The sequence below is a fragment of the Corythoichthys intestinalis genome, chromosome 16, assembly GCF_030265065.1.
Source record: "Corythoichthys intestinalis isolate RoL2023-P3 chromosome 16, ASM3026506v1, whole genome shotgun sequence".
Taxonomy (NCBI): domain Eukaryota; kingdom Metazoa; phylum Chordata; class Actinopteri; order Syngnathiformes; family Syngnathidae; genus Corythoichthys; species Corythoichthys intestinalis.
The window spans coordinates 5086766-5099684 of NC_080410.1; the positions used below are offsets into that span (position 1 = coordinate 5086766).

The 12919-nt window shown below is 39.7% G+C and overlaps 1 protein-coding gene across 2 annotated transcripts in view; it reads left to right on the top strand.

Annotated features, from left to right (window-relative positions):
- The window catches only part of col5a3a (collagen, type V, alpha 3a), a 212692-nt gene that overhangs the window by 161442 nt on the left and 38331 nt on the right, over positions 1–12919 (top strand). For both annotated transcript variants that reach the window (XM_057861461.1, XM_057861463.1), the window contains exon 48: positions 5897–5950. In XM_057861461.1, the coding sequence (XP_057717444.1) occupies positions 5897–5950 (54 nt within the window). The remainder of the gene's footprint in view (positions 1–5896; positions 5951–12919) is intronic.

A 12919-nucleotide genomic window follows, 5' to 3' on the forward strand; every position in this document is an offset into this window, starting at 1 on the left:
ACATATTGTATTTTGTTAGGGTTCTGGGGTAACAGGGAACCTAATTTCATTGACGATGAGAGGGATTGTTAGATAGTGTCCGAAGAATCCGGTGGACAATTTGATGATAAAACAGGTGAACAGGCAGGCAGGCATTTTGCCAGGCAAGCAGTACAGGATCTGGGGGGGGGGAACACAAAAATGAGCTCAGTATCAGGATTACAAGATTCTTTGTTATCTGAAAGTCACATACCTGTAATTGAGTTGTTGGTCTGGCAATGATGTGAGGCCAAGGAACGGTTTAAGTAACCTGGTCCCAGGCTCACCCATCTGTGCAATCAAGGCGACAATTAAGGCAAAACTGTCATTTTGCTGATCCGGGCCGCATTTGGCGCACTGACGTTAAGCGGGAGTCTGAGCACGTCCGGTCTGCAAGGTCCACCGCGGAACAGTGCGTAACCTATTATTTGGACTGTCATAGTGCTTGCCATGCGGCTCTGGCGACCTGAGGCCGGATCCGACACGCAGTAGCCTGCTATTGGGGTAGGGATGTCTCGGTCGCATTATTTTTCACCCGATTCCGAGTCCCCTGATTTTGAGAATCTGCCGATCCAAGTCCCGATCCGATACCAAAAAACCCCCCAAAACAATTCTTGTTCCAAAAATGTTACTTTTCCACCGTGCCGCCTTCATAATGTGAATTCTTTTTAAACAAGGATAACGTAGAAAAATGCCTGTCTTTATTAAATGCTTCATTGAGTGAGTTCACTCAAATTCACTCACATTGCAGAGAACAGCCTCTCACTTACACAATGAGTTGCCACAGCACACTTATGCAAGTTTAACGAGGACTGAAACATTTGTGCCTTTCATCGTCGAGCTACCAAGCTTCTCTGGCAAGACCAAAGCTACAAAACTGTCAATATTCGGTAACTTTAAGCACCAAACGTAAGCTGGACTGTTTGGCTGCACTGCACAGCAGGTAGGAGGGTGAGAGGCTGTGGCGAGCATGAAGCAGAAAAACACAAATATGATGGGATCGGGACATAATACCCTAATAACGCCATAAGACCTTAATTATCACGGCATCGATCGCTGTCAGACCGCCCAGTCAAAATGGATCGGACATCTATTTCAGCCAATTAGTTAACTTTTTCAGTCCCATTAACAATGATCAACATCCAGTAATCCTTCTGCTGTTTATCACGAGTAGACATCCATGGAGAGGGTGGAACACTCCTCCATTCTCTGCCCTCCCTCCGACTTCAAATGGATTGGACATTTAGTCCCATTAATGGCGGCCGATAATTTATCTCTTTTATTGCCAGTGACGATGATAGACGCCCAATCACGTGGCGCCCAATCATCCTTCTGCTGTGCATTTAAATGAATTTTTCCCTAGCTGACGTCCAATCCATATGAATTGGGAGGGTTGGTTATTCACAGGAGCAAGATGATGGGACGCCACGTGATATGAAGTCTATCATCTTCAATGGCACTGAAAGAGTTTTTAAAAAATGATAATTTCCATTTATGTAGTATGGAAAATGCTTTGGAGTATTTTTTGAGTATCGATTTCGAGTTGAGAATTTCAGCATCGTGACAACAGCAGAACAGGCGGTCCGCTGACGAGAAGGAAGGAAGACGCTGTGACAGCTGCTAATCAGATTAGCCTCAGCCTTGGCTGACTAATGAGCATCCTCTTTTGTGACAGCCATCTCAGAGCGCCGTCAAGCATGAACGCACGCTCTGCGATATTCTCCGCAGCCACGGCCAGATTATGTAGTGAAATGGAGCCAAAACAAAAAGACAGAGTCAGAGAGCGGGAGGCTGCCAAGGACACTCGAGAGACCTTCGTGTGTCCGAATGTTACAGATCAGTTCTCGTCGCCAGTATGGCCCCACTGGATGCATGTGCGTGTGTTCCTCTGTCTGGCTAGCACACAATTTCTAAGGTTTACTCAAGTGAAACACACAGTACAGTTGGGATTAATTGCTTGGCCCACTGTAGCACGGTATTAAGCAGTCCGATCACGTTGTGGCTGACTGTTGGCTGAGTGAATATGGTCCTGCTCGTAACAGTTTATTGTGGGGATGCTCTGCAAAGCAAACCTACTTAATATTGGTATTTTTTTCCTTCCACCTTTTTGGCATGCTGCACAGCCTACTCGCTTTGACTGATTCAAACTATTCCAACTTCCAAACGTTCCTAAAATTCATGCCGATGCAGCCCTTCTTTCGATCTCGCCCATAATGTTCCTGGTTGTGTCAAAACTAGTTTTATTTTTTTTAAACAAATAAAAATCTGCATTTCTAGTGGTAAAAACGTACAATTTCAAAATTTATAAATGCTACTTCTAGAGGTGTGCATCGGCACTGCCCTCACGATTCGATTTGATTACGATTCGGAGGGCCACGATTCGATTCGATTCGATTCAGAGGGCCACGATTCGATTCGGTTTGATTCGGCAATGCATCACGATGCATTAAAGCCTGGGATGCATTAAAATGCTAAAGCAAAGCATATTTTTCGTGAATCATGAGGCAACACAAGCGGTCAGACATTAAACAACTTTTTATAGGCTCTTGTGTCATTCCTGGTTGTAGTCAAATGAAAATAGTAATATATATATAAAAATAAAAAAAAAACATCACAGCATTTAATTAATGCTTTGAATGAGACCAGGGCTTTCTTTTTTTTTTTTTACACACAGTAGCAGCCTTTAATTTTTTACACACCACATAAGTTTGGCCAAGTTTCCCACCAACCTCATACAAGCCAAAATGTCTCCATATGCCTGCTTTCAATGTCTTTGGTACGTCAATAATCTTTCGCGCTCCCTCTTTCTCCGCTTCAGCCATTGTTGTTATGTCTTATCTCTCTGCTTTCTCGATTGCCACTGCGCAATTGCGCATGTCTGTGACGTTACTCCCGTGAGGAAGCAGATTTGGGTTCCTCGTCCCCCCTGCATTGCTTGTACAGTAGCTCCCTCTACAGGTAAGCATGAGAATAATAATACAAATGGGGAAACCAAATCCATTGCATCACCAGAAGATTTTTGAACGGACTTATATATTTTAATATGTGCTGAATCGATTCGGCTTGTTGCCCGCATCGAATCGCATCGTCCATGGCCCGCATCGGGATGCATCGCCGCATCGATTATTGTTGACACCAGTAGCTACTTCTACAGTTTGCATCCACTTCACATAATTCACAAACAAAAAAATCGAGGTTCACAAATGTTATCAGCCAGTTTTTGGCAAACACATACGGTTTTGCCAAAATTCACCAACAAAAAAATCCCCTACATTTTTAATGCCTCCATTTATTTCCAACACGCACAAAAATGCCATTTTTTGACAAAACAACTCGCGAATTGCCCAAAATTAATAGAATTGGCTGAAAATCAGTAGGAAGTTACCCAATATTAACAAGAAATAACCCTGAAATGCCTCAAAATGAACTGAATGCGACCCACAATAAACAGGAAGTTACCCAGGGATACCCTCAAACCAACAGGAAGTGACCCAAACGAAACAAGGTGACCTGTAAATCCTCAAAACTAACACGTCTTCGTTTCTAGACCAGAAGAACAAGCATTCCCACATAAGTGTGCCAGAAATGTCATTGCTTAGTGAAGGAATCTGATCTTTTAGCCAGATTGCCGGAATCACGCCAGCAGAACCGCCGGACTCGCGGTGGTGGAGCTCCAATGAACCGGACCGGCGAAATCTCGACAACCCGGCCAAAAGGCCAAACTCCGTGCGTTCACCTTAGTCTTAAACCCTTGTACTGACTCCATTTTGAAAGCGGGAAAAAGGCTTCGAAACATAAGTTGACAATTTATTCAGGTCGACAGCAATCAAACAACTAGGCAAAACCGCAACAGACCCAGGCGAGGAGGCAGACTCATTCCAGGGTCACCATATCAGAAGTCATCAAAAGGGTCCCGAGAAAAATGACAACGACTTGTTAAGCATTCAGTTTTTTTAAAGGCTCTCGCAGGGCGGAATGTGGGCAGGTAGAGGGGGGTGTTCGAGTCTTCTTCTGTTGCAGATTTGGGCGGTCAAATTTGTGTGTCATCGTTGCCGGGTCATGATTAACTAATTTGCTCCCAAAAACGTGTAAATATGTTCCATTTTTAATTGTTTCAATGTCCCAAAAACGTATCTATACATCTTTTACTTTTTTTTTTTTTGTTGACAAGAGGCATCTCTAGGTTCTGTTGCACCTAAACTGCAATGCACACTGCTCAAAACTCATTTTAAAGCAATAAAACTGGCCATTGGAGGGCAGTAGCGCATTTTGCAAGAACTCATCTCGGGCCAAGAAAGGAAGTGATGAATAATAGTTAGGAAACGGAAGTTGGAGGGATCTTGTGAAGATGCGTGAGAATTTGAGAAAAAAAGTGGAGAACGATCAGGGAAAAAAAAGGCAAACGACACTGGAGGAGTGTTATGAAAATAAAACGAAACCATCGTCAAAGAAGGGTTTAAAAAAATCTATCATGATGAGACAGAGGGTGACGCCCACAACAGCGTCAGGTTCCACACGCGTTCTGCAGAGCTCACGTTGCATTACTCCTGAGCCCGAGGTTGAAACCAACGATGAAGATGATGAGGATGATGAAAAAAGTGAGACCGATCTTCATCCGCACTCATCAGATTACTCGGAGCCACCTCATTCAACCGGGAGCAGCCGAGAGCCATTCCCTTTGTTATGTGCGCAAATAGTTCAACAGGTCAATAGTTTAGTTATGTGTAAATAAATTGTTACTTTGCGATCAAAAGCTCTATTTGTCTTGTTGTTTATGTTATTTTGTACAACGAAAACATTATTCAGATGTTTGGGATGTCACAAAAGTGAAAAATAACTTTGACTTTAACACAGCTATGTTTGAAATGTCTGCTTTTACAAAAAGCTCAATTTCTGTTTTTTCATCAGAAATTGGAAAATTGCTTAAACTCAGCTATTTTCTAATGCTGATTTCTAAAGAATGGAAAAAGATATGAACTAACTTTTTTTCTGCTGAAAGAAGAGAGTCTTTCTTTTGGTGGATTCCATGTTTTTATAGCAATAGAACAGAATTTTCTGTGGGCCTTGCAAAATCAGTCAAAATCCAGAAAAATTGCCTGGAGCGAAAGGCCTTGCTCAGGTGAAAATGTCTGGGAGTGAATGAGTTAATGAGGCAACTGAGGTGGGAGGTACGACGCGCCTCACCGTCTGAGAGGCGCAGAGCTATGAAACATGGAGTTCTTTTTGTTATCGAGTGTTGTAGTAGTACAGGACGGTCCCGCCATTTGTTCTGGACTGTCCTGAACAGCTGATTGCGGGATTTGGTGTTGCAGACGTGGTCTTGTAGATGTCTTTCTTATCATCCGGTAGTCAGCGTCAATCTTGCTCAATCAGCTGCATGACGCACGCGTTCAGCTTCCGTGGTCAGACGGCGTCCTTATCTGCACGTTGTCTTGGCGCTGTAAGTTCTAATCATTCCAAGTGCAACTGTTCATAATATCAAATATATTCTGCTTGTTTTTTCTTAAACCATGATATAAATGCTATTTATTTTATATTGAGTGTGGTAGAGGAATTCAAACAGTAAATAGGAGAAAATATGCTATTCCCTGATTGGTTATATTCAGTGTGTTAGAGTAATACAAACAGTAAATACTAGAAAATATACAATTCCTCCATAGTTATAGTAAGATGAAGAGTGCGGGGCAAGTAAGAAAAAGTCAAAGGCTAACAATCTGTCTGAATGTCTATCGTGTCGCTGACAGTACGATATCCAGGGGATATTTTTGTTTTTGACTTACCGCTGACTTGGGTGTAGTTTGATTGATGTAATGTGAGTTCTAGCACCAAAAGTGATTAAAAACAAACAAACAAAAACATGTGATTTCTCTCTTCACAGGGACCTCCAGGACAACATGGACCCCGAGGCCCACTGGGGCTAATTGGTGCAGAGGTAATGGAATCATTATCTTTTTTTGAAAAAAAAAATGCTTTTACAGTGTAATATGAATTGAAATGAATTTATCACTAGTATACGTCCAATCCATTTGAAGTGGCAGGACTGTTGGTGAGTGCTCATGATTCAGTGTCAATGTTTGTGGTGAAATGATTAATCGATTAGATTAAAAATGAGTAATTTAATTAGAAAACATCTTTGAATTCACTTTTGCTGCTTCGATTAGGTAATCGTTTAATTAGAGTGGCGCTGCAATGGTTTCTTTTGAAAGTGTTGTTTTTAGTTTTATTGACTTAGGAGGTTACATTGCCCTTTAATGGCAACTGTGAATTGGACATAACTTGTCTGAATGAAGAGCAGCTGCTCCCCGTTAAGGACAACCTAAGGCTTATTTAAGTTTTTGTTTGAGCAAATATGTTTGTGCATTCATAATTTAGTTTAGAGGCAGTTTTAGGCGGAAATAAATGTTTGAACAATTAAGAGAATTGTATGGGGAGAAAAAAAAGAAAAAGCATGTTGCATTTACGCTAGCAAACTTTTGCTATGCAAGTTAGGTTAAAGGAAACCTTGGACTTGTAGGCTCTAATAAGCCACAATTGTTCTCTTTTACTGAAATATGTCATTAGAAACAAATAAAATATTGCCATTGATTTAAAAATGTATAATATTTAATACATGTTTTGACCTATGGAGGGCGCCATGTTTTATGCGCGCAATGGACGCTCGGGGTGATGACTTAGATTGTCACTGTGACTCGACGAATACTACCGGGGTTACTGCAATTCCTTCTTCGAGGCGAGACATCCAACACATGCGCTCGTCGGTTAAAAGCAGCGAGTACTTACTATTTTGACAGGGATCAGAGAACAAACGGGAAAAAAGGAGAGTGTATACAGGCCTGCTGTGCTAACATATTTGTGTTTTTACTGAGTATTTCCTTTTCATTGCCTCAAAATACTTTTTGCATGTGTTTCCCTCTCATACTTTTAAGCATTGTGAATTCTTGTGGTAGCTTTAAAGCAGATTGGTGATTTGTTGACCACATTAGTCGCTTAACATATTTAAACCACCCTTATTTGATATTACTATATGTTTAAGTATAAAGCAACTTTAGTATGTTCTGTCTGTATGCATCTGAACAAAACAAGCTGAAAGCGCACTGAAGTACTTTGGGTGTCAAATTCGCCTCTTGTAGATGTTTCATCGGTGTAGCACATTTTGGCAGAACACCGTTTTTTGTTTTTTTTTCCCTTCTTTCAGCTCGTCTCATTCAGTCTTTCCTGTTCATTTTGCTTTTGCTGCTCGTTTTGTGAAATATCGACAGCGTTGTCATGCTCATTAATGTTCCTCTCAGGTTCAAATTGAAACGGTTGAACAGATGACATGTTTATATCGCTAGAGTCATACTCTGGAAGCCCAGCAGCGTAACAATGTGACGTCACTGCCCTCCGACGTGAACAACAATGGCAACCTACTAGTTTAACTAATTTTACAATTTGTATAAAATTAAAACATAGAGGGGTTTCAATATCAAATTATTTTAACTCATTTGATATTGAAACCCCTCTTATGTATAACCTCTCTTATCATAAACGTTATTATTATTTTAACCCATAACGTTTATCTTTTAAGTACTACAAGTCTTTTTATCCGTGAATCCCTTTAAGTTAGGGTAACCAAACATCCTCTTTTACCCGGACATGTCCACTTTTTACATCCTATCCGGGGCATCCGGCATGGTTTTAATAAATTCAGGAAAATGTCAGTTTTTTCTGATTTCTGATTATCGTGTGTTGAAATTCACTGACACTTTGCAAAGAATATTACCGTACTGTGCTATCTGTGATATATTCCTCGAGAGCCTGCCCACTGGTTAGTTATGCTGCGCTCAGTAACATAGAATATTTGCGGGAGGAGTGTTCCATCGTCCCCCCAAAGTGCTAAAACACCAAAAAAAAAAAACTAAAGACTAAAGTCACGTTTTTTAAAATTAAAAAAAAAAAATTGTTAAATTAGTACTGTTGTAAGACGACGGTTTGATTTACATTGTTTTATTGGAAAGAGAAAAGTGCTTTTTGCTAAAGCTGGATTTTCTACAGGAGAGGTATTATTTAGAACATTATTTAGATTATTTGTACAGTAAGAATTGAAATGACAACTTTTATTTTGTTCAAGGATGACTCGCTAATGCAGAAGAGGTGTGGTTTTTCTGTTTTGTTTTGTTTTTTAAATCATTATTTTATTCCAGTTTTTTAACGTTATTATCATTCTGTTATTCTAGGCATAATAAAGCCTGTTGAGTAACCTCTGAGAATTTGAATTTGTTTCTTTGGTTATATAGCTATTTTTTTGTCATAAAACTGAATTTTCTCTACAGACGGAGGAGGCACACTTTAAATATTTTAAAGTGATAAGATATCTTTGACTGAAGTTTGAGTAAAATTTAAATATCTGTAGGCTGGACAGAGTGTCCTCTTTTTTTTGGAAATCAAAATATGTTCACCCTAGTAACCTAGGGTCTAAATTTACATATCAATTCGACTAATTAGACATTTAAACTCCAAATGTTTTGTGTTAAATGTTTTATCGTCGAAATGTGTGTCTTTTGTGTTATAGCCTTACTAAAAAAAACAAAATGTGTCAAAATTAAAAAATAATTGAAATATTTTTTGTATCAGTGTACCTCATTTATATTTTTTTATACCGTTTTAACATTCACTCTTGGGTATTTTAATTTTATTTTTAAATGCATATATTGCTTATGTGAAATAAAAGAGCAATTCTATAGACTTTGAAGAAACACTGCAGCCCTTATATTCATTCATCCCTCCCAGTCAAAATTGATTGGACATCTAGCGCTGTCAATGGCAGCCAATGGGTTCAATGAGTTCTCTATTTAAGGCTTGATTGTAAGTAGTCATCTCTAGAGATGCTAACCCACAAATCAAATGACAACAACAACAAAATTATAAATAGTTTTTTTCATAATAACCTCATCTTTAAAATCACATAGATCATAGTTCACAATGTTGTCAATGTGATAAATAACAGCTCCCTCGAGTGCACCAACACAACTGGAAAAGAATATACAGAGCGAAGCCGTGAGATGCAAAGCATCTAGTGTTGCCTGTCGCATGCATGAGTGAGTCATAAAGAAAACATGATTTACTACCTAAAGAATCAAATATATTCAAATTACTAGTCTGGCCCATGCAATGATGTACACCTGCAGCTGTCTCCTGACAACCGATAAAAGAGCTGTGTTAATAAAGTTGGTATTCATTAAAGGTCTTCAGGATGTAACTTTTTGCGACCTGACATTTAGTGTCATTTGTAGTTCAGCAAAAAAATAAATAAAAATCTTACTCCTTTTTAAGGAGACAATAAAAACAAAGACAGAGAAAGCTTAAAAAGTTTACTAAAACTGTTAAATGTGCAAAACTTCTTTTTTTTTACCTGTTCTGTTCAGCTGCTTAGACACAGAGAATAGGAATCTTGCGTCCTTATGGTTTGAACAGTGGTACCTCGACATACGATTACACCAACAAACGATCCTTTCGACATCCGATGTAAAATTTGAGTCGACATTTGTCTTGACATATGACGACGTGCTCGAAATACAACGATTTACAACAGCGTCTCAATTTTATTGTTTTCCCGCAAGATAGCAGCAAGGGCTGCAACTAACGATTATTTTTATAAACGATTAATTGGACGATTAAATAAACAATTAATCGAACAAATGCTTTTTTCAACAAAACAAAAACTTTTTTCAATTATCTTCAAAAAGTAACTTGAAGCTGTTTTAGGCATGTTGTTAGTAACAATGAAGACTAAATGGATGACACTTGAAAAATGACTCTCTTACCTCTCCTTGCTAAGTTAATGGTACCTCGATGTGCATTTGTATGGAAATTTAGTTCACAAACAACAATTACGAATTACAATAACGAAATTAGTAAAACTCTTTACACGGCTATTATAATTTTCCCCCTACTCCTTGAAATGGGTCCGCTAACAGAACGACTATTATTGTTGTGGTAATGTAGTATGTATTAGGACCAAATAAAAGGTAAAAAAAAAGACCACGACGGGAATCTGAAACCCGCGGCTCTTCAGCCACGTGCGTCTCTTTAGAGCTGCCCTAGTGGCTCCCTGGAGTCTTTTGAAAATGGAAAAAGGGAAACATATTTTTTGTTTTAATATGGTTTCTGTTGGAGGACAAACATGACCCAAACATTCTTTCAATTCATTAATATTGTAATGAAGTTAAACTTGAGGCGGCATAGTACAACAAAGTAGTAATGTGGTGCATCATTCTCTATAGAATTGCTTCTCAATTATTTTCTGTTACGCCCCCCCAAGGAAGACGTAAATGTTTCGCGCCCCCCCAACTCTCTGCCGCCACTGTAAATAGTATCATTTGTCTATAATATTACTATTATAAGTACGCCTCAGCCTAACACTTGCCACGTTTACATGGAGCCAAATATTCCAATTACAATCGGAATATTTGTTCAAACCGAATAAATGTGTTCCATATAAACACCTCATTCGGAATGAACAGGCCCAAACCGAATGGAATTTCATTCCGATTCACAGGGGTGGAATATTCCTTTTCCCAAACCGATTAGAAGTAAAATTATATCATGTAAACAGGGAAGCGGAATGGTGTCTGGTTGCGTTCTTTCTGTACATGCTCCGTACTGACGTGGTGACGTCACTTGGTGACGTAAGTAACGTCACTTGCAACATGGCTTCCAAGCACACGCACAGCGCACCTAATTGGAGTCCGGCGGAAAGTTTATATCCATGAATCCCTCCACCAGCCCACGCAACTTTTTAAATGAACGGCGTGTCATTCTGAAGTTTTGTTTCCACTCGAAAAGTTAAAACAGCAGCTGATCTGACGATCGATCTCCATGTTTTGCAACGTGACGCTTTGTTTTGATTAATCTGCGCAAGTCAGACGGCAGTTGTCAAACGTCCTTTTGGAATAAAGGCAGACACATGTAAACGCTGGATCGGAATAGATAAAGTGACATGTAAACAGCTGATCTGAAATTTCCATTCGGAATGATTTGAATCGGTATGAATAAAAGTCAGCATGTAAACGTGGCTATTGATCAACTTATAATAAAGTATGACTTTATTAACATTGTTTTGCTTGTAACAGAAAAGACTTAATGCGCATCAATTTGCCTGGGGGGGGGGGGGGGGGGGGGGGGGGAAGTCACATCCAAACTGTAAAAATACACTCAAGGTACATTTTTGACCATTTGATACTGAAAAATAAAATGTAATAAAATCAGTAAATCAGAACAAATTCAAATTGATTAGAAACATTTACTCTTCAGGACAACATGCCAAAAAATTTGAACGAAAAAACACAAAACTGAATAGAAGGGGAGGGGGGAAGTGTCTTTGGACAGAAGGAAAGTTTTTATTTTCGCTGATTCACCACAGTGCTCACTGGTTTACTGATATAACACTGACAAAGCGGGACGATTGTGACAATTGGCAATATTCGGCACGTTTTCGCTGAAAAACAATCAAGCGGTTAATCAATAAGATTGAGGTCTAATGTCTTTAAGTGGCGTCTTAACTGATTTGGCTTCAGACTCTCCGCTATAATCATTTTTAGACTCAGTAAACAGTGGTCTTTCCTCATTTCCCACTATATTAAAAGTCAAAGCCAAAAGGCAAACGGCCCGAAAAAAGCACATTCTCGGCGGTCGAGGCAGAACCATAGGTGAGGGCGGTGGTCGTGACGATCCCAAGCCGAAAACGGCACTTCACGGCCGGACACGTGAGAACCGGAGAAGACAGTAGGTCGCTGCGTGAGTCTAGCTCTGCATGAGTCTCTTCCGTGTGCTCTTGCTTACTTCACAAATACTGCACGCACTTTGAAAATGAGAGCGCCACTGCCACCCACTGAGTGGATGTGCAAGTACACTTTATTCTAATACGGCAAAAAAAAGGAAAAAAAAACAAAAATAAAGCATGTTCCCTGAGGTCACTCGCGCCACCCCTGGCATCGCTCTGCGCCCCCCTGGGTGGGGCGCGCCCCACCATTTGAGAAGTACTGCTTTATAGGATCCACTGCAGGGAAAATAAACATCAGTTTGTTTTTTGGTCAAATATGGCTCTTTCAACATTTTGGGTTGCCGACCCCTGGACTACTAGATGTAAGTCGTACTATTGCTATGAAAAAAAAGTCATAATATTACGTAGGCTAACGTAGCTGTAATCAGCTACGCATTTTACGTACATGTACCATAGCTGAGAGCTACGACATTAGCCTGGCTAATGAAATATTTCAAATATATCTTTGTTATGGTTCTTCTTTGGGAAAAAAAAAACATGATTTTTATTTTTTTTGCCTTGGCACGATATGGTGACGCTTTCAGGTTCCAATGCAGCCCACCACCAAAGCTTAAAAAAATCCTAGGGGAAACCCTGCTCTCTCTCTCTTGCTCTAATCACTGGCGCACTGCCTAATATTACACACAAACAAGGACTCAAACGGGACTACTCATAGCTGCCGTCAAAAATCCATTATTAAATTAGTTGCCAACAAATTTATTAATCGATTTTAATCGATAAGTTGTTGCAGCCTTAATGGCAGCACGGTAGATTTTCTTGTGAGAGAAATCAACATGGGTCCCAAGAAGGTTAGTGCAGGTGGTGAAAAAAGCAAAAAGGTGATGCTTACCATTGAAATTAAGATGGAAATGAAAGGAAAATATGAGTTATACTGAATGTTATGTTGTTATGTTATGTTATAGAATATATGTTGTGGGCGTCAGTGAACTGGCTCGACAATACGGCCGGAATATGTCTAAGATCTCGACTGTCCTCTTCTGACCTCCTTTTGCCAGTCTTTATAAGTTAGGGTGACAATTATTATTATTGTAATATAGCCAAGGAAGTTGCCACCTTCTTCATGGTTCCCTCTTACTCTTC